The 23,804-nt window shown below is 40.5% G+C and overlaps 1 protein-coding gene across 1 annotated transcript in view; it reads right to left on the minus strand.

The window, feature by feature from the left end:
• Positions 1-23,804, minus strand: part of ARHGAP8 (Rho GTPase activating protein 8) — a 60,147-nt gene that overhangs the window by 16,582 nt on the left and 19,761 nt on the right. Inside the window, exons 3-9 of the mRNA XM_027742682.2 lie at positions 23,079-23,216; positions 18,277-18,364; positions 15,613-15,744; positions 14,071-14,157; positions 10,141-10,239; positions 8,948-9,058; positions 4,829-4,902 (exon numbers count right to left, since the gene is read on the minus strand). Of these exons, the coding sequence (XP_027598483.1) occupies positions 4,829-4,902; positions 8,948-9,058; positions 10,141-10,239; positions 14,071-14,157; positions 15,613-15,744; positions 18,277-18,364; positions 23,079-23,216 (729 nt within the window). The remainder of the gene's footprint in view (positions 1-4,828; positions 4,903-8,947; positions 9,059-10,140; positions 10,240-14,070; positions 14,158-15,612; positions 15,745-18,276; positions 18,365-23,078; positions 23,217-23,804) is intronic.

Raw genomic sequence — 23,804 nt, forward strand, 5'->3', positions numbered from 1 at the left:
ATACGAATTTTGCCGTGCAGTTTTATCCTCCACGGAGTGGCATTACTTATATCCCTGGCTGCTAAAATAGTTGCTCAGAAGTGACAGTCTCATTTCAGCACCAAATAGATGGTGAGGACATGTGGGGACATATTAACCAGAGAAAGAAAATTACCACCCTGTGGCTAAGCTGGACTTCTCAGAGAAAAGGGCCTGTGAGCAAAACATCAAGATCATTCCCACCAGAGGAACGACACCAGGTTAGAAACACTCATGAATTGTTCTGACAAGAGAGTGGATATTTAATTAAGCAATGCAGTTTCTCAGGGCATGGTAGAGAGAAGATAGTAAACGCACAAAGAAATCTGATTTAGTGCAAGAGCAAGTCAAGCTTTTCATTTATAAGTAGAGGGCTGGACAGGTTGTGGGTTTGAGGCTGTGCATAGGAAAAAAAACATCCTCTAGTTTGCTGGTTACTATGAAGATCAAGTCACAAATGTGCTGTTAAACCTCTTTGGCCTGACTAAATCATTGGCCGGCTTCAGGATGATACCATCCCTTTCCTTCTGAAATTAAGGGCACTTCTCTGGTTTGGTCCAGAAGATGAACCTTGAGGTTTAGTCTTACTGAGCTAATAATTTTCTCAGATACTCAGAACACATTTTAGGAAAGCAATTCTTCCCTGTGAAGGTTAGAAGAAACCAAAATTAGGCATTTTTAAAATTGAGTATTAAAAACATTTTTTAAATGGAGCTAGAATGAAAGTGGCAAAATGGCAACATTTTATTCCCTCCTTGAAAAAACAGCCTGAAAATTAGAGAAATTAAGAAACTGGGGTATATTGTGTTTATTTTAACAGTGTCTGAGGCATCAACCATAACAGATCTTGTTTCTAAAATACAAAACAGTGTTAATTTGCTTTTGGGGATGAGGCAGTGCTTGCTGCTGTCAGAGCCCCCTCACGAACTGGGTACAAGAAGGGCAGTTTTGGCTCATTTATGCAGGTGACAGTGACTCCCCAGCAGGAGGAACTTCTGCAAACAGTGTTGTCTGTAAATGAGACACAAAATTTAAATGCCAAGGAGGAAGAATGTGACCCCAAGGAATCTGTCAAAGGGATTGGGGTCATTAGGTTAAGAAGAAGGGTGGGTGAACCAGGAGTCTTTCGGAGAGATACTCCCAGTTGTCCCACTACGATTCGGGTGATATGGTTTAGTGGTTTAGGGATTACAGTGGTGGTGTTGAGCTGATGGTTGGACTGGATGATCTTAAAAGTCTCTTCCAACCTTGATGGTTCTGTGATTCTGTAACTTCAGAGACTGAAAGCCTCCTTAGCCTGGTACTCGCTGCTGCAGGAGTGTCAGCACAGCTCCTGCTCCAGAGCTGCTCAAGAAATAAGAGCCCGAGCAGCACAGAGTGGACATCAGAGGGTCTCTGATGTTTCAAGAACTCCTAGCCCTGCTGATGAAGCACGATTTTGCAGGAGCTTTTGTGATGCCACAGTTTCAGAAACAGGCTTCAGGCAAACAGATGTGAAAATGCAGCAACAGGAAGAAAGAGTGGAAACACCGCAGCAGGGGTGGAAACCAAACCCCACTCCCTGCTAACCCCGCAAGGCTGGAAGCTCTGCCAGAATCAAATGGAACAGGGGAACGACAGTGAGGGTTTGTCACTTCCAGAGGATGAATTGGAGTTTTCACTGTGCTCACAGCCACGTCTGGAGTGCAAAGAACGCTGCCAGTCACCCTCCGGGGCTGTCAGCACAGCGACCGGCACAACTGAGATATTCCAGCTTTGGGGAAAGACTTAAAATCATAGCAGACAGCAGGTACAACAGATACCTGCACACTTACAATCCTAAGTGCAAAAAAATGCATGTCTGTCACCCACTGCTTAACAGCCCTGGCATGGCAGGTACTTGGCTTTCAAGCATCATCTGGCTGGGAACGTCACAAACCACTCCACCTGACAAGGCATCTCTGTTCAGAAATCTGCTTTGTGGGAATCTCTTTATGATAGGGAACATGACAGCTCTGAGCAAACCTGGGCTTGGCTGGAAAAGAACAGCACTGACAGAGCCCGGACCTTCCTTCCTGGGGACACAGAAGGACGGAGAGGAAAAATGAGAGAGTCAGGTCAGCAAGTGCCTGGAGTGTGCACTGGTGCCCCTGACCTGTGCAGATGCACAAGGCAGGGCTTGTTCAGAAGTCTCATCACACCAGAGTCCATCCCTCACAAACTGTGCTGATGCTGCTGACACCAAACAGATGAAATTTTAACCAAAAAAGGACAAAGTTTGAAGAGAGCCCAAGGATGATTCCTGCCTTCAGAGTAACAAACATTTCATCCGGAAGAAATTCTGCAGTGACAAAGTCGAGATACCCCCCCCCCCCCTTTTTTCTTTATCATAACCATGAGAGAGAAAACTTGCTTTTTTTAAAAACTGCACTGCACATTTAGCTTTGCTGCTTCAGAAAACTGGACTCAGATATTGTTGAGAGTGAAGAGTATGAGATTGGTGCAACAGTGATAGGACAAAACATCCAGAAACAACAAAAGCAAGACATGGAGGAGGTTTTGTTTCAAATTAATGTAAGAATTACTAGTTACTTGTCACTAACACATTATAATGATGGCCATAAACCTCCTATTTCTTTAAAACCTTTAAATAAGCCCAAGAACGTGCCAGATATGCAAAGCCTTCCTCCTATGCACATGCAAAAGATTAAAATAATTAACATTTTAGTGACTAAATTTTCACTCAATTCCTAAATAATACCAGCTCAGAGAAGTAACAGTGTTAGTGCACATTCATCCTCATTTTAGCTCTCTTGACTCCTGTGATTAGGGAGGAAGAGGTATTTGCCTACTAAGATAAGCTAAATATATGTAAGGATGATTGTTTCACAACAATTTAAACCACAAAAAAAGTCTGCCTTTCATCTGCAGATGGGGCACGCACTGATACACCACACAGGCTCTAATTATCCACTTAGGATTATAATTACAGGGATTGTCTCAGGCTGCCACTCACTCGCCTTCAACATCCTTAGTCCTGAACTGTTTACATTCCCTGTATTCAGCCACGATATTGGATACAACTCCACCTGCAAGGTTTTCATAATTAGCACCAGTGTGGAAACAGCACAGCCAAACAGCTTTGGGGGTTTGAGTGGAAACCCCGAGTTTGGGCCACGGGCACTTCAGTAAAGTCTGTTAAGGGCTCCCCACCTGCTGCAGATCAGTTGATACCTTTAACAGCCGAACTGGCCCCGCTCCAGCCTTGGCTGCTGCAGGTATTTTGAAGATAAATCAGCAATTTCTGACTATGTCTATTTATTCCGTCCTCATTTAAATCCACATTTTCTTGCACTGACGGAAACAAAGCCAGGATTTCCCTTCCAAAGCAGCAGTAAAGCTGAGAAGCACTGGTTTTTCTTGCCTGCCCCCTTTGGTCTTCACAAACGTGAAGCCCGCTCAGTACAGGTTTTTCAAAGGTTTGTAGTTTCTCACCTAGGGTTCCAATAAGCTCAAACTCAGAGCAAACCCTGGTGGCAACAGTTAAAGTGAGCAGAGATCCTCACATACAGTTTGAGCACTGAAAGCAAAATTTACTTTGTTCAGGACGACCGCTGAAGGATGAAAATTAAGAATTAGGAATATTGTGGGATGCAGGTTTCTGTCTACAGAAAGACACAATTTACTCAGAATCTGTATTTTATATCATCCGTGTGCTGTCAATACAAATAGCTCTTTAAATGAGGAAAATTTCAGGTAAAACTCATCTAACAGCAATACAGGGACGTGAGCCTGGTTTTTGTCTTAAAAATGATGCTGATGCTCAAAATTCGTTCAAACGTTAACTAAACTTAATGGCATACTAAATGCCAGTGATGTTTCCTTTTTGATTTTCTTCACTTGACACACCTATCAAAAATCCACACCCTTCTTCCAGGGGTCTTAGGAATCATTCCCAGTTCCAGCCCTGTGTAATGTTGTGCCAGTTGTGCTCTGTTTCTGCTCTGTCACCTGTAAGATAAGCTTGGTGGCAAAAGCAGAGGTTCAAAACCCACCCTCTCTTTGCCCTGTACCTGAAGGTGATAGAGAGAACTCAGACTTGGATGCTCCCATTTTAAATATGGGTATTTTTGAAATATATATATATAAATATATATAAATATTTATATATAAATATATAAATATATAAATATATAATGTAACTACAGACATGAATTGCAGCCAAAGGGTCTGTAAATGCCAGCAAAAATATTTTTCCCAAGTGAGTTTTTATAGCTACTGGTCCTAGAAAAATAGAACTCACTGGTTTTTATTGGACATTCTACTTTACTCCAACACTAGTATATGGGCTTACCATGTATAATATTTCAAGACATCTCCCCAGATTTGCTATTCCCTAGTTAAACCTAAGGATTATTATAGATAATATTTAATTTATACAAATAAATAACATATTTATATTATTTTATATGTATTCTATACTATAAAATAAATTAGAATAAATAAGAATAACTAAAATACATAAATAAAATAAATCCTAAAAATATTTTGGTTTTGTTTGGGTTTGGTTTTGTTTTGTTTTCTTGTTTGTTTTGGGTTTTTTTTCTTTTTTTTTGTTTTTTGGGGTTTTTTTCAGAGTGAGACAATAATCTGATAATAATTATTTCCTATCCATCAAAGCTCTCAAGACAGTGCCCAATTGCCAGTAAAGTTTTCAGGATATAAACATGTCCTGTGTAGTTGTAATTGTTGCTGAATCAGGCACTGAGTGTTATATAGTTTCATACTACTGAAGGACAGAACTCACCTTTAGTTTTGACCCAGAACTCACCTTTACTTTTTAGGTAGGATACGGTTTCCTTCATTACTGGGGGGATTAGTTCACCTTTGTTTTTGTCCTTGATACTGTCAGGGGAAAAAAAAAATAAAGAAAAAAGAAAAAGCAACAGCCTTTAAATGGCATTTATAGACAAAGAGTCCAAAGTAAGACAGAACAGCCTGAGCAAAACCCAGAGAGGAATCTGAGAGCATACATTAAATTTCACAAATTAAGGAGCCTGTGCCCAAGACAAGAGTCTTTCCCATCCGACTTTATCCCTGCTGGAGATTGGATTTGGTTGGATGCTGTTGGTGGAACGGGGTTTCAAGGCAGCTTAAAGGCAGAGGAGGAAGGAGGTTGCAGCAAATGCTTTCCAGTAAGTCTTGATCAAGGGATGCTGCAAGTTTAGGAGCCTTTTATCATGCAGATTTTTCTTTGTCATTTGGCTCTTTTTAAGCCCCAGTGTATGTATAATTAAAAGGATATTGTACTATTTGTTTTGAAGGCAAAGCGGGGCAGTGAGATTATTAACGCCTTGAATGATTTCCATGAAATGAGATTTCTTTCTCCTTCGTGAGCGAACAGTTGAGGCAAAAAAATGGAACATGGCATTTTCTTGATCTAGACAGCACAGAAAATTCTGCAATTATCCTCCTCATTTAAAAAAAAAAAGTCTTTGGCAGCCTAAAAATATAACAAGAGTATCTGCAGAGTATTATGCCACACTTTACAGTAATCAGCAACAACATAAAGGACCAATCTCAGACTTTAAAGTAGCCTTAGTACTTATTTATGTGGACAATGTTATATATTAAGTCTGCTGCAAAAACATAGAACAAATGACTGTACAGCCCATTAATAACTTAGTCTTGCTAATAAACCAGAGAAGGAAGGAAGTTCCAGGGGTTCTTTGCATAGCATGCAAAGTTGGAATCCCCTGTGAAATTATGTCTCCAGTAAGAGACTAAATAAGAAAAAGGGCTGGGAGATGAGGTCACTGCTGGGGTCAGGGTTTGGGATACCAGTGAGGAAAAGCCTGCAGCAAATCAAGGTGAGGGAAAAAACCCTCACACTAATTTTAGCTTTTCTAATAGGGGAGTTCTAACACTCTCCTTGTGTGTTAAATAATTTTATTTCATGTATTCATATCAGGACCCTAAACACTTAGGGCAGCTTTTACCAAAATTAGTCAAAAGCCTAATTGACTGAAATGGGAACATCATCAAGAATTTAATGTGCTTGGAAGCTGTTACATCTTTATTATTGACAATTTAGGCTCATGGAACCCATTCTCAGCCTCTCTGAAGTTGCACTGATTGTGTTTGCTTTCTTACAGCTGCTCACTCCAGAGGCACCAAATAGCAACCCAGCAGCTTTTTATAAACATTCTCTAATTATTATTGTTACCCATAAATGTGTTTCCCATTTCAGTGTATAAATAGCAAACTGATTATTTACAGCACCGGCTCCTGCTGAGCACTAGTTTGTCTGTCAGAGGTGAGACAAATAACTGGGCTATAATTTGTAATAATAAAACCTACACACAACTTTTCTTTTTTTTCCCCCTAGGAAGAAAGGTGGTGTTTTTGCACTTCTAACATTTTCTGCAGGATTCCCTTTGAAGAAAGGTTCTGTTCCCAGTACAGTGAAGGAGGTTCTCCAGATAAATGGTGTTTTAAAATGGAGTAGGGTGTCCACTGACAGTCCCATGCAAAGGTTTGTTCTGTTTGGGCAAGCTGGGGGGTGTATTTTCAGAGTGTGTGGGACCCAGGGTTGGCTTTGCTGGACCTGAGGTGACAGAAAAAATCGCAGGGACGTTAGTGCAGGTATTGTAAAGCAGAGCAGCTCAGAGGTCAATGGAATTACCCCTCCAGCCTCTCTCTGTGGATCCTGTCAGCAGCCAGGAGGGTGAGATGAGCAGCTGTGCCCCGGGATGGACAACACAAACTGACACTGGGGGTCAGCTGCTGCCGTGGGAGATTTGAAATGAGAGGCATCTTACTCTCATCTCTTCTTTCTGCTTAGGTGAGGAGCAGAACAGAGTATTTCAGTGCATGGCACAGCTGCTGGGACTGACTCAGGGATCTCCATCCTGCTGCAGCCACGGCAGGCCCAAGAGGTCTGTCCTGGCACACAGAGAATGAGTTCTGCCCACTCTAGGATCCCTGATTAGTTACTGCAGCACGTTACACACCCAGTGACTCACTGCTAGACAGCAGACAGCTACCACACAAGGCCTTCACACGTTGTTCTCAAGTGTCATTAAGTATTCTTGGCTGATAATCTTTCTCTCTCTTTGCTTTCCCTCTCCCTTTCATTTTTTCCCTGCTGAGACATGCAGAGGTTTGCTTTAGAATGCAATCCTTCCTCCCTGGGCACACATGCCCAGCATGCACAAGCAGAAAGATCATGGCCAAAAGGAAGGCACCCTGAAATGTTTATGATAACCACTCAGCAAACAGCAGCTGGGCAGTTGTGGCAATTTTGTACATTTTCTCTGCCCCCTGTCCCCATCCGTGGCACAGGTGGGATGTCATTTTGTCATTACAGTCCGCAGAGATGATAAGAGGAGAGGGAATCAGCAAAAACAATTCATTCCTCAAGATGAAAGTTGATACCTTTTCCTTTGGTTCAGATTTTAGAAGCTCCCAGCACATTTTGTTCCCCATCCATCACTAATTTTACTTTCCTCTAAATTAATTCCTTTATTTCTGATTTAGAGCTTGCAGGGGGTTTGTTTATTTGTAATTGCCAGTGGTGATGAGTGAATCTGGACAGGGGTGGGCAGACAGGAGGAACTGCCATCCCCATGTACATCCATTTTGGGTGCTCAAGTGCTGTGAATTGGACCCACACACGGAGAGCATCTGTTTGTCAGTGCCTCCATCCCCAGTGCTGGAACCCTCTGGAACAGAAATGATAGCAAGGCCTTGCTTGGTGTTTCCCTACCCCCAGATAAGCCCTTTCTGAAGTAATCATCCTTTCTATACTTTGTGAAAGCCAAGGCAAGCGGTGAGGACACAATTTAGTGATGGTAACACAGCTTCGTGCCTGAAAACAGTCCTGGCTTTACTAATGTGGTGGCATAAAACATTGTCCTGCCCAATGACCCAGTGGAACCCACCTAAAAGACAGTCTCTGGCTTAGGGAGGTGAGTTAGCCATGTTTCAAGTGTTAGGCTGAGCTCTAAAGGGGTACTGTAAAAGTTCATGTCATAGCAGCTCTCACACAATACGTATTGATTGTACTAATTCCAGGCCTTCCAGAAAGCAGAGGGAACGTAATTTTATATCTCATTTACAGCTGAATCATTAGAACCAGAAAAGCAGACTGGGGGTGGGAGGGGATTTGACAAAAGTCCATGTATCAGACAGCCTAAATTGCCTTCGCTGAATGTGAACAATATTCTTCAGCTGTTTTTTGAGGAGGATGACAGAGAATGATGACAGAAATGACTGTGGGTAGGAAGCTAGGAGGTTTTGTGGGCTTTTTTTTTTTTTTGTGTGTGTGTTGTTTTTTACCAAAATTGAATCTTGCAAGTACTATTGCCATCCCATTCCTCTTGCAAAGTAAATCATTTTTTATGCCACATACAGTGCTGTAATCTAGGCAAACAGCTGTCAGGGCATTTCTGGGAGAGAGTGATTTTATTCATTCCATCAAACTCTGATCAGAACAATCTGTGAGCAACAAAAAACAACAATGTATAAAGGCTCAAGCATCCATTTGAGCTTTAGGCAGCCATTGTGGAGCCTGAAGCTTCGTTTTGGCTTTGCTATCTGTCATCTAAATATCTCCAAAACACTTCCATGCTGCCAGCATCCACCAGCAACACATTAGCTCAGGGCTCTGGCATACATGGCAAAATGTTCTCCACTGGGAGAAAAGTTGTGCACTGACTACCACTGAGAAAATGGAAACATGAAGATCAGGCAGGTCACTGGGACTGTGAGACCTGTCCTGAACTCACAAAATATATTGTCTGGCCTCATAGTTCTGTGGCTTTCAGAGAGATTGAGAAACTAAACACATAACAAACAAATTATTTGCAGGCAGTCTGTCTGGTGAACCTGCACATCACAAAGCTGTAGGGTACAGAGATCTCATATTTTTTGAAATCTCCTGGCTTACTATTGCAGGCTGACTCCAAATTGCTGGGTAGGTAGAGGTGGCCGTGGTGGAGGAACCTTAACCACAGGTGGCAGTTTTCCCTTCTGTTTCCTCCGAAGGTTTTCATCATGTCTGCAAAAAAAAAAATCAGGGTTTCATTGATTTTCTGTGCAGCACGGATGACAGAGTGTGTGTATGAACAGCTGTAAGTGCTGCTCATGATGCTGATCTCCTGACAATAGTGTATATTCTGCAGGTCTTACAGAACTTGCATTTAATTTCAGCGTGAGGAAATTTGTAAGTGGTATTTGTGGTAGAATACCTAAGCACGACATAGAAGAGCTCCTTTGCTTCAGCCAGTGGAGCGCAGCAATAAACACGTCCAAAAAATAGGAACACGCTATAATTTGCTACTCAAAACACAACCCTCTTTTCTTTGGCAACCATGCAATCCAGTTTATAACCTTAGAGCTGCAAGGTGTTTTCTGTTATTCCATATTTACACAAAAGGTGTGTAAAAACCTGCCAGGCATCAGCAAGAGTCGCAATCAAAGCTTCCAGTTCCTTTCATTCAGCAGTGACACAAAATCACTTCCTGTCAGCACATCAAAGCATTTCCATGTAAAGCACCGTGTTGGGGAGATGTTATTGACACCAACACTGGCACTTGACAAGCACAGCCCTCTGCATTTCCTTCCCTTTCCTCTCCCACCCTCCACTCCAGCAATCCTCCCTAACGCACAACATATAAAAATAATGGAACCGCTGACAACAGGTACCTCCATAAAGTTTAAAATCAACCAACACTTCGCTGACTGGGAATGCTCTTAATGAAAGGAAGTCACTTAATCTGCTACGATATGCAAGGAAAGAGGTCAGGATTACAGCTCTGCCCAAGGAAGTTACACGATGCTCATAAGCAGGAACAACGTGTGGGTTGGTTTTGCTGACGCTCACAGAGAAGTTGCAATGACACGAAGGAAATGCTCCACAACTGAGATGGAGATGTTCCAGACCTGTAGAAAACTAAACATCTGATGCACCTCAGAACATGTTTGATGCCAATGCAGCTTTCAGAATTTACCCAACCAAGCACAAGCAGGTAAATTAGACTTTTAATCGCTGAAGAAATAGGTTCTGCCCAGATTACAGTGAACAGGATGCAACTCTACCTGAGGAAAAGCCAGACAACGTGGATTACATTTGCCACGTACCGGATGACTTCCTGAGGGATATTTAGCTGGTCGTATTTGAGATGTTCTGCCAGCTCACTTAAATAGTTCAAGTAGGTGACCTTTTTCCCAAACTTATGGCTAAAAAAAAAAAAAAAAATAAAATATTGAGAAAAAAAATCACAAAGTAGTATAAAAATCAGCATGGGAGGAACATTTACAAAGGGTTTAGTTTCTATTACAAAAATGTAAGTGCTGATGCAACTCAAAATTAGACTGTAATTGAAGCAGCAGGAGACGTAAGATGTGTTTCATTTCATATGATCAAACATATACAGTGCATGCCTGAGAGTCTGATTTGAATAAAAATAACTGCCTTCCATCTGAGTGTTTTGTGATTTGCATAGATATGAAAAACATCCTTTTAAAAGCCACTGAAACCCAGGTTTCACACAGCATTTAGAAAGCTCACTAAAAGCACTGTTAACTTTGGAGAAAATGTTACACAGGCAGCAGAACAATGTGTTTGTATTATTTAGGCATTCCACCCTAAAGACAAAATAACGGGGCTGTGGAAATAAACCATAAATCAGTCAAGCAACAGGCAGTACTTTCAAGGCATTGATAGTGTTGGTTCACCAGCTTTATCCATTTTGAAAAGGGCTGGGTAACTTCTGGGAAACACCATGGATGATAAGATTTTTCTCTGAGCTGTACAAACCAGACTTCCAAATCTGAAGTGTCACTAGTTGGCCCTTGAGCTTTAGCCAGAATATAGGACTGTACAGGCTGAGGTTTTCTAACAAGGGTCAGTGACACGTTTATACACACGGTCTGAAATAATGCAATATTTTTCCACAACGCCAAGCATCTGTACTGTGCTGAAGTGCCAGGAAAAACAGCAGGTGTTGATGATAAAAAGTGCACTTTCCTGCACCTTACTTCCACGGTGAAATTGCAGAAAAGCCGCGTGTGACAGAGTTTATCCCCGGATTGTCCAATCCACATACACACGCTCCCCCTGGTGGGACACGGCGCAAACATCAGCCACTTCCTTAAATTTTAGATTTAAACTGAAACGAGCTAAATTTTCCCGAAAGCAAAGCAGCTTTGGGACACTGAGGAGTATCAGTCTGTGCATGCACAACTTCAGAGCTCTCCAGAGCCTCTTTGATCCAAACCAGCCTGGGCTTCCAACAGCTTGCCCAAGCCACGGGCTAGCACAGAACTCAGTGTTTAATCACCTCTGGTAATGCAGGACAGGTCACAGAAGTAATTTGTAATTAGGAATTAGGAATTAGTGCTGTTCCTTAACAATGCCACATCACCACCACCACCTAAATGTGTATTATTTGTGATACAGGTGGGTGGTCTCTGTGAGCTCATGCATAGCAGTGTGGTCTTCTTACTGTTGTTTTGCAGCTTGGATAAAATACACCTGACTGAACACATAACCTGCTTGCTGGTTTCTTTTGGGACTGGAAAGAAGATCAGTCAACCTCAGGAGCTTGAAAAATTTAATGCATTTACATTTTCTTAAGTCCTTTCAAATAAAAGAATGCTAAAATACTTACTCCATTTGTCTTTCACTCTAATAATTCTGTTATTTGTCCAGTTGTTGGCAAACACATTAAAACATCATGTAAAAGTACTTAGGCCATGTGCCAACAGACACCAAATGTACTAACAGACCCCTGAAAAATAAATACTTGCTTCTTCATAATGAAATTTATTTTACATCTGCTATTTTTATTGGCAACACCATCTGCAAATGAGTCTGGGCTTTAATTCAGCAAAGGTAGGAAACAGAGGGTGTAGAGGGCTTTTCTCCCTTGCTTTTGTGGACTGGATTAATATTGACACTTAAATTAAAAGCATGATTTGCCAAGGTAAGATTAATCTAAACTGGAAGGGAAAGGTACTGTGAACAAATTTACTATTCTAGTAAATTAACACTGTTAATAAGTTTTAGTCTTCAATGAGAGTATAATTTAGGGAGATTGTACATGGGCCCTTTCACACTTAAATTTAAAATTATATCCTTAAATTTTCCCTTCCTTGACAAACCCAAACTAGAGTCAACCCAAAATGCACAATGCATGTGGACATTTAGCTATTAAGATAGAAAAGGAATAAAGAGGTTTTTCCTAAGCTTCAGCTAATTCCTGCTTTCTGGCTTATGGAGCATTTCAGAGTTTCCTCATATTTCCAATCACTTTGTCAGTCCCCGTGTACAAATAGCTTTGTTGCTGTTGGTTACAGAGTTTAAACACAGAGAGTGTTACTAAATTAGACTCAAAAGAAGTATCCAGGTACACAGTGGTAAATGTCAGCACAAACAAAAACAACCAATCCTGACAAAAACAGAGTGTTCAGAAGGTCAGTTTGATGCTGCTGCATCTGACAAGCCCTGGTTTGAATTGTTTATGCCAGATAGGCTTCAGCTCATCAGGATCACCCATTTTCATATTCAAAGCAAAAGAAGATTTCAATGCCAGTGTACTTTCCAAGAAAAAAAGGTGTTTCACTTGTTTACACATAGTTAGATCCAGGGAAAATGAGTATTTGGAACAGGTACCTGTAAACTTTTATTTTGCAAGAATTAGTGACCAATTATTGCTGTAAGTCAACTATCACACTGAGTGAATTAACATGCACTGAATGAAAATCATCAGTGTCCTCAAACCCCTTGCCTGGAGTTATTCCCAAGGAACTCTTGGCTGCCTCTGAGAAAGAGGTTGGTTCTCCTGAGTATTGTAATATCCATCAAGAATTTTTCTTGTTTGATTGTTGGGGTTGTTGTTTATTTTTTGCCCTTTTTTTTTTTTTGTTTGTTTGTTTGGTTTTGTTGTTTGGTTGGGTTTGTTTCGTTTTGGTTTCTAGAAAGCTCTCCATACCCATCCTAAAGCAAATCAGGAACAAACAAACCATGCAAACCCATCCCCATTCCTAAGCCACCATCAGGTACTGGGCATCCTGTTTCTTTTCTCACCATTGCACTATGTCCTGGATCACTGACATTTATTTTACTGCTAGTTAAAATATAGACCTATAATCAGTCTTCTTGTTTCAAGAGCAGCATATTCTGGAGTGATTTTAGCTGCCATTTTTATTTTCACATGCCCCTTACACGTTCCAGCCTGCCTAGAAGTTAAACTTCCCTTCTCTAATTAATTAGCTTTCTACCAGTCAGAAATTGAACCAATGGCAAGTTCCTGCAGTGGATGGTTTTGGTTGGTTCATTATGGCTTTTCAAGATTTGCTGTTTTCATCCTCCAGCCCTGAGGACACTCATAATATAATCAGCAAAATGTCAGAATTACTTGGGAAGTGACAGAAATTCGGGAGCAGAAGCTGAGCAAGCCCAGCCATCCTTACACTTATCAGTATCTGCCCACTGGTGGTGGTTCCTTGTAGGTAGCACCAACTTCCCCCATGCAAAGGCAAAGAACACACAGTAAAATCCATCACCTTCACCGTTATATCCTCCATTTCAAATTCTTACAGGCACTTCAGGGCTTATCCATTAACTTTGAACACACAATTGTATCATTCCTATTCATGTCACCACTGCAGCTCCCCCTGAGGGTTAACCATTCATTATCCACTTTGCTGCACCACCCAGTAACTCCAGTCACACCCCCCGTTCCATTATGGGAAGTGCTGTCAAACATGACAAAAAAAAATCATTCGTGGTCCGCAGAATAACTGGTTTTTAAAGTGATATTTACTTTAACATACTGGTAAAACTGCTAAGAATTGAGACTCCCTGTTCTTAGAAAGCAAAGAACTCTACCCTCTTGTTCATACCCCAGCTAAAGCTCACCTCACCCATTAATCCCACACAGTTTAAATGGGTATTGTGCTGTTACCTGACATATTTTACCTCGAGCCTTTTTAAAAGCAACTTATTAGAGAACAAACCATCCTTGAACTAAACGGGAATAATGTGTTCAATAAACTGCCAAGTACCTTATAAGAGGTTTAAAGATATTCCACAGGATTTTTATGAAGTTGGTTGGATGTACAACATAGAGTGCTTTAAGGTTTTTCTTATACCTGGGAAAAGAAATTGAAATTGTTAGAAGGATGTTGAATACCACAGATGGCAGGACTGAATAGCCACAACTGAATGGAAGGTATTATTACAGGAACATTACACAGCATTCTTTTCAAATACATTCAAAAGACCTAATTCAGAAGAAATGGAATGTAAAATGAAAAAAAAAAAAATCAACCAACCCATACACAATTTTGAAAAATGGTCAGCTTTGACAATAGGCCAAGTTAACACCACTGTGTTCCTAACCAACGTCCACCATCTCATAGATTTAATATCAGGGGGACAGAAAGGAAATTAGGCAATTTGAAAAAAAGTACTGATAAGAGAATGAAGAGTCTATTAAAAAAATCTGTCATGTAAAAAATCACTTTCTTTCATATCCCTTTATTTTCTGCTTATGGCAGTTTCGTGTTGGAGAAAAATTCTAAATTTTCAGATGTAGAATTTACACCTGATTTTTTAATTTTACCACTAATTGTGGCCTGTTTTGCTAGTAATTACTAAAGGTGAAGCCAAGTGCTATTTGTTTGATATTGCAGGGTTCCCTTTGTAAGAAACAAACCCTTCCTTCATTATAGATTTGCTTGATTCCACAGCATCACTCCATGATCAATAAACAACGGATTCCAGCAGGCCAAAATGGAAAGCAGGCTGCACACAAAGACTCTGCTCTTATTCAGTGTTATTGCAAAACAAAATTGAGAAATGCATAATGATATGTCCTGCTTTTATATATGAATTGTTGCCTATTACTCTGCCAGGTTTGCTTCCTGTTCTCCCCCCAGGAGTCAACACTCACTGTCAGAAAACAATGATGGGGGAAAAAACGTGCTGGTGAACTCCTAAGGAAAACCAGGTTATGCTAAGAGGGGGAAAAAGGGACCGACTCAGAGACTGCAGGTTTTCCTTTTGGATTTTAACTGGGCAAACCACTACTCCTGTGCAACTGGCCCTGCTGTGGACAAGGACCCGAAATCCACAATGAAAACCGACAAGCAGAACACCTGAGTAGCTTTACTAAAGTTTCCCTTTGGAGTTTGTTTTGTACCTTGCAGTGAGGGGCATAATCTGCTCACTGGGTGGAAGTTTACGTTCTTCACAGTTTCCTAGATTACAATTAAATGTCCAAAAGACTTCAGTGAGCCTCTGCCCTAAACCTTCCAAGATCCATTCTTTTGAAACTATTCCTGTTGAGCATTTGCTTTCAATGCAAGTTCATTATGTCATCCTTTGTACTCTCCTCTGTCCTCCCTTTCCTTTGACCCCAGAAGTCTGAAAGGAGCTATTTTTGTGTTTGTTTTCCAACAGCATTCACATCTCTATAAGAATCAGCAATGGCAAAACGAGCTCAGTCAGCTGTGGGTGGATCAGGACAGAGCCACTTCCCTCATGGAAGTTAGTTACAGACATTACACAATCCTAAGAGTAAACCAAATATTTGGGAGCCATACTTCCTGTCAAACTCCTTGTAGGCCGTTTGCAACCATTTCAGAGATGGTTTATTCAGACTCTTCAGGCCATAGTGGAAGTAGACAACCGTATAATCATTCTCTACATACTGGTCCAGGGTGTACTTTAAGTACCTGAGGAGAAAGATAACATTGGAGTTTTAAGACAGTTTACTGGAGGAGATTTTTGAAGCAGTGACTGCGCTGTTATTGCACAGTGACTGTAAATTCATATTTGCTTCAAGGTATCTGACAAGTTCATCTTGCTCTAATGGCAATGTGGCCAATAATTCCACATGATTGCAACGCCTGAAATTGTAAAGAATGTGCTTATTTACAAAAACACTGGTGCTCATGAATCACTTAAGGATGAAGACAATACGGGACTGTGTTTGCCAAGAAATTTTTGAAGAGATGCATTTTAACTAACAGCAACTTTTATTTGGCTTTTTTCTGGTCTTTGTAAAGTCCTTCCTTTGAGACAAAGCAAAAAAAGTGTCATTTTGCCTTTTCCAAACAATAAACAACACATCTTGGGTTTTCCTCTCAATTTAAAACTTTTTAAATCCTCGAAAAATCCATTACCCCAAATTACTGCCAATTACAACCTGTTACTGTAAACTGCTTTTCTTGACTATATTTGCCTTTCCCTTGTTTGCTTTGTGGTGCCTGCGTTCATAGATCGTTTCCCTTAGAACTAATTTAAAGAACTACACTACTTATCCCATCTTGAAATAATACTGCATGTTTTATAAGCAGATTTCTGTGTGCTCATTCTGTTATGGCACAGTTTCAGAGGCTTTTCTCTTCCCTTTCTCCCACAGTTAAGAGCCCAGGATGGCCTATTACACAGCTCAATGACTCAAACCAAGCCCTGATGGAGCAGTGCAATCTGGCCTCGTGTCTTGCTGTGTCAGATTTCAACTTTCTCATGTTATTTTCTTATGCTGCAACAGAGCCTTTAATTGTAGGTAAGCAATTTTTATTCAGTAAAGCAGGTAGTTCCACGTGCCATTTATTAAGGCTGGGGCTATCTGCAGGGCCACTTTGACTATCCACCTTTGCATGGAAAAGTCCATAACTTCACTTCTTACCCTCCCAAAGCCTCATTTATCTGCTTATTGTAAATTTTAGATTGCCAGTATCCTGGGACAAGGATTGCCTCTGCAATTAATATAATGATGATTTGATCCCTGACTTAAGCATTAAATGGTATTTTAATGGAAGAAGTAGTAGTGGTGACAGTCATTCAAGACTTTTTTTTGTTGTTTTAAAGAATTTGAAATTAAAATATAGCTAAACAGATATTGTTACATACAGAGTGCCTGGTGTTTTATTTTACAGCATGTAAATTCCTTGTCACATTGCATCCAGACAGCCTGTACTTTTAAAAATAACTGAGAGTGTTTTGTGGGCACACAATAACCAGTATTTTTCTACAGTCGATTACCTACTCCAAGGCTGCAATAGAATTGCAGGGGCATTACAAAAGCTTTACCAAATCAATTCTTTAAGTGATTTCATCACAAAATACCTACCAATCAGGGCCTACTCTGCAGCTTTTCCTCAGGATTCAACACCAGAGTCTAAGTACCTAAAAGCAGATCACTTGATAGCTGTGTTGCTACGTCCCCATTCAGACACCTGCCTTCAGTTCTTTCAGCTCAGACTTTCCAAGTGAACTTGATGTGGGCTCAGATACAGGAAAACATGTAAAATCTTCAGGTGCAGAAAAGCCTAAGGGCTGGAAACCTGAGTTTCACCAAGGCTCCTCCTCACAGAGCTGAGGAGGGTTCCTAGATTTGGTAGAAATATGGTTTGTCACACTCCTACTGATCACTGCAGGTGAGGAGGTGACTGGTGGGGCTCCCCCTCCTCCCTGGCACTAACACTCCTTGTGTGCTCTCAAAACCATTTCCTAGGTAATATGTAATATCCTTTCCTCTTTCTGAGAAGTTGAGACAAAAGCACTTCTGTCCTTTCTGGTGGGTGCTGACATTTGAAACATTTTGCCAAGAACATTTGTACAGGAACTCCAAACACGTTTAAAATGCTTAGTAAGGACAGGACTCTCACGACAGAACAGATCTTGTAGTGACAAACTACAAGGCAGAAACAGCAAGTGTATAAGGAGGAATGTTGTAAAGTTACCTGTTCACAACCTCTTTTAACACAAGAGACCCAAAGTGAGATACACATAAAAATGTTAAGCATAGTATACTGAATGAAATGGAGATATTTTTATAAAATAGAAAACCCACTGAATGGAAATAACTAAACAGTGCTCTTCCTGAGTGATTTAGGAGATAAAAGATAGCAAATTAAAGCAAACACGGCTATTCAGGAGAACATGTGTACGCAGCACTAAAATACCAGAATTTCACTTCATTGGTCCTCATTATGATTTTTTTTTTAAATATGATAAGAATTCTTTAATAAAATCAAGACAAGTTAATTTCAGTATACAGCAAATGGCTCCTTCCAGTCAGGGCAACTGGCAGTGTCATCATCATCTCATTCACTTCATATTAACACTAGTAGGTCTTACATCCTTTTTTAACTTCACTCCTTGCCTCCTGCTTCTCTCCTCCTTGAAAGCTCATTCTCTAACAGAATTTTTCCCGTCAAGTGTAAAGGAGTCCATGCAGGAGATGCAAAGGAACTTACTCCAGCAGCCTGGTGTGGTTGAGCTGATGGGAGGGGGGCATGCGGCAGCAGCTGAAGGTGATCACCTTCCTTCCGGAGCTGTCGTCACCTGGGGGACAGAACAGGGAATAAAGACAACTCATTCTCAGAGTTCTGGAGGAATGGGGTGGATCCTGTGATGTTTGGGGCTACCTCTACCTCCTGTTGTTACTCAAAACACGCTGTGGGACTTCCCTGTCCAGTGAGCTACAGAGAGCACAAGGCGAGAGACGAAGCAAAGCCGAGGGAAGGTCATGTCCAGAGGTGGTTGGTGGTGCTCAGCTCAGGACAGGGAACACTGAAGTCCTGCTGCAGCACTCAGCTGTGGAAGAAAACAGGCCAGCTTTCCCCAGAAGTCTTGGAAATGACCTGTTTTCAACCCCTCCATGCTTTATATCCGGAATTTATTAGAATGCTGCTCTGCCTACAAGAGCTTTGGGCATCTGCTCTGTCTTGCTTCTCTGTCAGATGTTTTTAACCAGCTTAAGCTTTCTCAGATCCCCTCTTTCAGAAGCACTGCTGCATTCAGGTCACATTTAAAACACATCAAGCAAGGCACACAGGTATGATTTTCCATGTATCTACAGGAAAGATACCATTCCTTCTAAGGCAATACAGAAACACCCCATAAAACGGTCAGACTGAATTAGTATTTGACACATTCTTAGTCTAACTTCAATGTTCAGAGCAAATGATATTCAATACCTGCTTCTATTGCCACTAAAACATCAAAGTTTGGCTTTGATATCGGTAGAAATACAATAAAGAATTGGGGGGTTTTCAGACAATATTTATAATTATGTTGTTCCCCTCTCACCCCAAATTAAGTAGCTGTAGCATAGCAGTGTAGTTTTGACTGCTAAAACATTCCCTTCTCTGCTGGCTGATTCTTTCTTCCTGTTCTTTTTTGGCTGGATGCTTATTTTATTGTCTTTCTCAAAGGTTTTTTTTATACCACAAGGCTTGATGTCCCTTCCCACATTAAAAATAAATTCTCACTCCTGGGTTAAATAAAGTGCTTGAGCACCACTGCAAGAAGAACATGCACACCACCACAATTATAGGTACCCAGGTATGTCAGCATATTGTTCTTAAACAGACCATAATTTATTTCCCAAAGTTATTTAAGTGTCTTGTTTTATATTCTCAGAGTACTTATAAAGGCATTATAATGTGACATGCATTAATATGAATGATGTACTTAAATTAAATTAAAACATTAATAAAAGATTGCTTTCTAAATCACGGCTTGTTTGTGGAAAAAAAAAAAAAAAACAAAACTGCTATGTCACAATGCACTCCAGAACATTTTATCTGTGAGAGGTATGAGCAAAATAAACCATAGAAAGGTTTCCAGATAAATTATTAAATCAGTCACTAATTGTTACTGTTGGTCACATCTGACTGCTTGAATTAAAACCCAGAAAAAAAAACCTCTTGGGCATGGTCCTGTGCAGGGCTGAGGGTTGGGGTTTCAGTAAGAAAGCATGTCCATATATTTTGATGTAATTAATTCAGTTTTGTCTTTAAAAAAGACAGTACAACCTACAGGCTGATGTTCAAAGCAAGAGGTGCAGTAAATAAGGATTTATTTCCTTTCCCATTCTGAGAAGAAAGTAGTTGGAGAAAGAAGCAAGAGAAAAACTGGTGCAGAACTGGGAAAACCCAAGTTCAATTCCTGCCTGAAGGGTTTGAAAACACGTTTTTATCACTCAGACAAGTTCCCTCTTCACTAGAGCAGGAAATGCTTTCCACTGATATCAGCCTTTACTCCTGCTCCTGAAGGTATTGCAAGAAGTAGCAAAGCTGTCACTGAGATGGACTGAAAACTATTGGGACCTGTGCCTTAGGCTTATTAGATAATTCACTACAGTTTCTCCTCACATGTTACAAAAACTAAATTACAACTTTACCTTTCACAGTCTGATCTACATTCTACTCTAATCAGTTCCTAATGCACTGGTTCAGAATCAAAAAGGGGCATGAAATCAATTGGATCTTGAAGATAAATGTGCACAGTCCCTGCAAAGGCCCAGGCTGGGGACCTCAAACCTTTAAATGTAACTAGAAAAGCAAGAGAAAGCTAAGAAGGGAAGTGAAGATTTAAAACAGTAATGGCTTGGATTCCATTAAAAAGTTTTATTTAATACATAAAAGGATGTCACTGGCAGTTGATGAAAACACAAGCATTAGAAACAGAGTCCTATGAAACAAGAATACATTCAAATTCAGGCACTGCAAAAAGTTGTCAGCAATCATATTATAGAAGCAAACCAGAGAAAATTAGGGAGCTTGATGCATCAGGAATGAATAGGAAAAACAATCTTGAGCTTGTTTTTAGGCAACAAATTGGAACTTCTCCCTCAAAACAGAAATAAAAAGAACCAGCACAGCAGCACTGTTTACACATGCTTAGAGTCATCAGCTGCACACTGGTATTTATGACATAACTCAATCTCTAATTAATAAACAATTAATAAAGCTGGCATCTTTTTAAAATGTCCTCTATTCTGTTTCAATTAATTGTATTTTCACACTGTGTGAATGCAGCCCAAAAAATTCCCTTTGCATATAGTCAAAACTATTGTTAAGGAAGGCAGGTGTACGTGATTTTAATTTTTGAGAAGCAAGAAGGAATTTTAGGTTTTTTTTTTTTAATTAACTGTTGGAAACTAGGTAACTGCAAGAGATGGATAAATTACTGCAAATATTTTCACTCAAAGTTTTCTTTTTCTTCAGTCATTTCAAACAATGCATCTCATTGTCTTTCCATCACGGAATAAAAATGAAGGAACAGCTCCCTGAATTGCTTTAACACAGCCACTTCAAGCACTGAAATCATACTTTGTCTCATTCAAAGAGATGAAAACCACTACAAACCAGGCACAAATAATTTAAAAGCTGCTTCAAAAGGGACTGGCCTCTTCCAGGATGGGAAGGGAAGAGCTCATCCCTTCCCCGTTCGAATCTAAATCCAGAGGGCATTCAAATATATCTCCAGCCCAGTAAACTCTGGGGATGGGGAGATCTTTTTTTTGTGGAGGGTATTATTTCACCTTCTGTGTGTTCTGCATTCATATGCAGAACAATTCAATATTCATCAAATATTTCTGACTGAAATGGCAGGTAAGGTCACTCTTTTCTGGGCTTAAACAATGGCTGAGGGACTGTTTTTCTCCTACAAAGGGCTTCAGTAGTAAGGACAAAACCATCAGAGGCAATCCAACACTTCAGGGAGATTTGCTCCTGTATATTCAAACCAGGAGTATATCCAATGTTTGGACTTTATTCCAAGCAAACACTGACAACGAGCAAGTTCCAAGATGAAACCATGGAAGCTACAAATAGGTAAAAAACCACTGTGGCTTTCACTCCACTATTGCTGAAGCAATTCCCATTCTCTGGCACAGGAATAAGGCATATTCCAAAGATGGAGCCAGGCAGGAGTGCCCAGCAAAGGGCTCCATCCCCACCACGTGTTCTCTCTTTCACCAGCCATAAAAGCAGGGATTTTCAAAATGAGCTGTGCCAGCAGATTTCTAATTCCAAACTCCTTCCCCTTTTTTGAGTTCCCCCACCATTTTAACTTCCAAACCAAATGACAGTTCTTCTGAGGCTATGAAAATTAGGGGGTTTTTGCCTTGATAGTAAGTAAACCTATCATATCTCATTATTTTACCCATCACAAAACCAGTACTTGAGCGAGAAACATCCTTGTGAGTTAACAGGCAGCAGCTTTTGAATCACAAGATTGTGAATTGTTATTCCCCTGCTTGTGGATTTGAGTCTTATACTGGGGGCTTTCTTGTGTGTAACTACCTTCAATGGGGAAAATTGTCCTCCCACTCCAAGTCAGAAGTCAAATTCCCATAGATTTCTCTGCCTAGTCAATCAGCCCTCACCAGAGGACTGGTTTTGCTAAGTGGATCTTCACCTGGGGCATCATGGCTTGACCTCAGGAAGGTATCTGTGTATAACCTGAGTTCATAATTTTCCTAAAAAAATCCTAATCCAGGTTTTAGTACCTAAAGTCTGAGGTACAAAAAAGTGTGCACAATGCAACACAATCTTAGACTTCATTAGGATGGATGTTAAAGACCACTGATTGTTTCTTATTGTATTAATTTCTTTAGTTCATGATTGTGATTATTAATGCTATTTTAACAGCACTTTGATGCCAAAAATAAGCCAGAAGGAAAAAAAAAATAGGCAATGCATACTTTAAAGAGGTGCTTTTATATCATAAATATGGCTGCATGTCTCATATGTTGTCAGAATATTTTAAAAATAAATAACTGTAAACATGAAAGGATGCAATACTGAAATAAGCTACGGATCCATAACTTCTCTCCAAGTCACAGCAGAAAGTCAGATGATAAATGCAGTTAACATTCATGTCAACTGTTTCCGTGCTGCCTTTCGTTAGTTTTTGCACACTGAGCCATATCTCTTTGGCTGGGCAGACAAGAAAAAGGATTATGTGTGGCTACACAACGCTTCAGGTGATTCAGAAAACAAAACAGCTTGTCACAATTGAAGAACAGATCTGTTCCAGTCACAGTTAGGCCTTAGATCATAATATATGGCTAGAGTTATATTTTAAAGCAAGATTAAGCTCAAATAGTTCGGCTCATAATTCCCCTGCAGGAAAGCCCTGAGTTCACATTCAGCTGCTTTCCAGGGATGAAAGCACCCACGTGATTCCTGTGCATCACCCGGAGCACAGGGAGAAAACTGGGATAAACTGGGCACTGAGGCAAAGCCACACGATTTTCCAAACGTACCTGCCAGCTGGATGATGCCATGCCTTGCAACATCATAATAGGGGTGATTGATGTTTAGCTCAGGATCCTCAGGTGGTGGAGGCGTAAATGTCTCCTCCTGCCCTGCCTGTGTGTCGTCTGCTTCATCCTTCTGCAGCTCTGCAGGAGCAACAGCAACACGTGAACAGAGACAAGCTCTTGCCTCCAAGACATTATTGAAGGGTGGAATTTTGGCTCAGTTTGGTAAAAACCTGGGCCTTTATTGCTGCTTGTCACAGCTACAAATCAGTCGGTGACCCTGCTAATCACGACTGTTGGTGTTGTCTCATCATTTTTTTAACAACCCCTTAATCTCCAGCTTCTTGCCTTTTATTCCAAGGCTGCCCAAGCAGAGAAGTCAAAGTTTCAGTTCACTACCACATGCACTGACAGCTACCCCACATTAACACCTTGTGTGAATCCTCTCCGAGAGCAAACTCGTTATTTGCATAAAGGAAGCAAATTGTAAACAAATCTCTGCCTCACCTCCCCCACAATCCAGTTTCCTTGAAATCCTTTAACCTTCTGAACCTGGAATACGAAAAGCAGCCTAAAGTCCAACTAGAGGCCAAGCAAAGGTGTAAATTTCTGCTCAAAATCCCACCAAAATGGCCATCCTTCCCCCAAATTTCAGTGGATTCTGGACTAAATCCTAGAATTAAAATTTACTCTGTACTGAAATGAGCAACACAATGGTAATCAATCTTG

This window comes from Pipra filicauda, unplaced genomic scaffold (genome assembly GCF_003945595.2).
Source record: "Pipra filicauda isolate LSUMZ 115617 unplaced genomic scaffold, ASM394559v2 scaffold471_size599564_pilon, whole genome shotgun sequence".
Lineage (NCBI taxonomy): Eukaryota > Metazoa > Chordata > Aves > Passeriformes > Pipridae > Pipra > Pipra filicauda.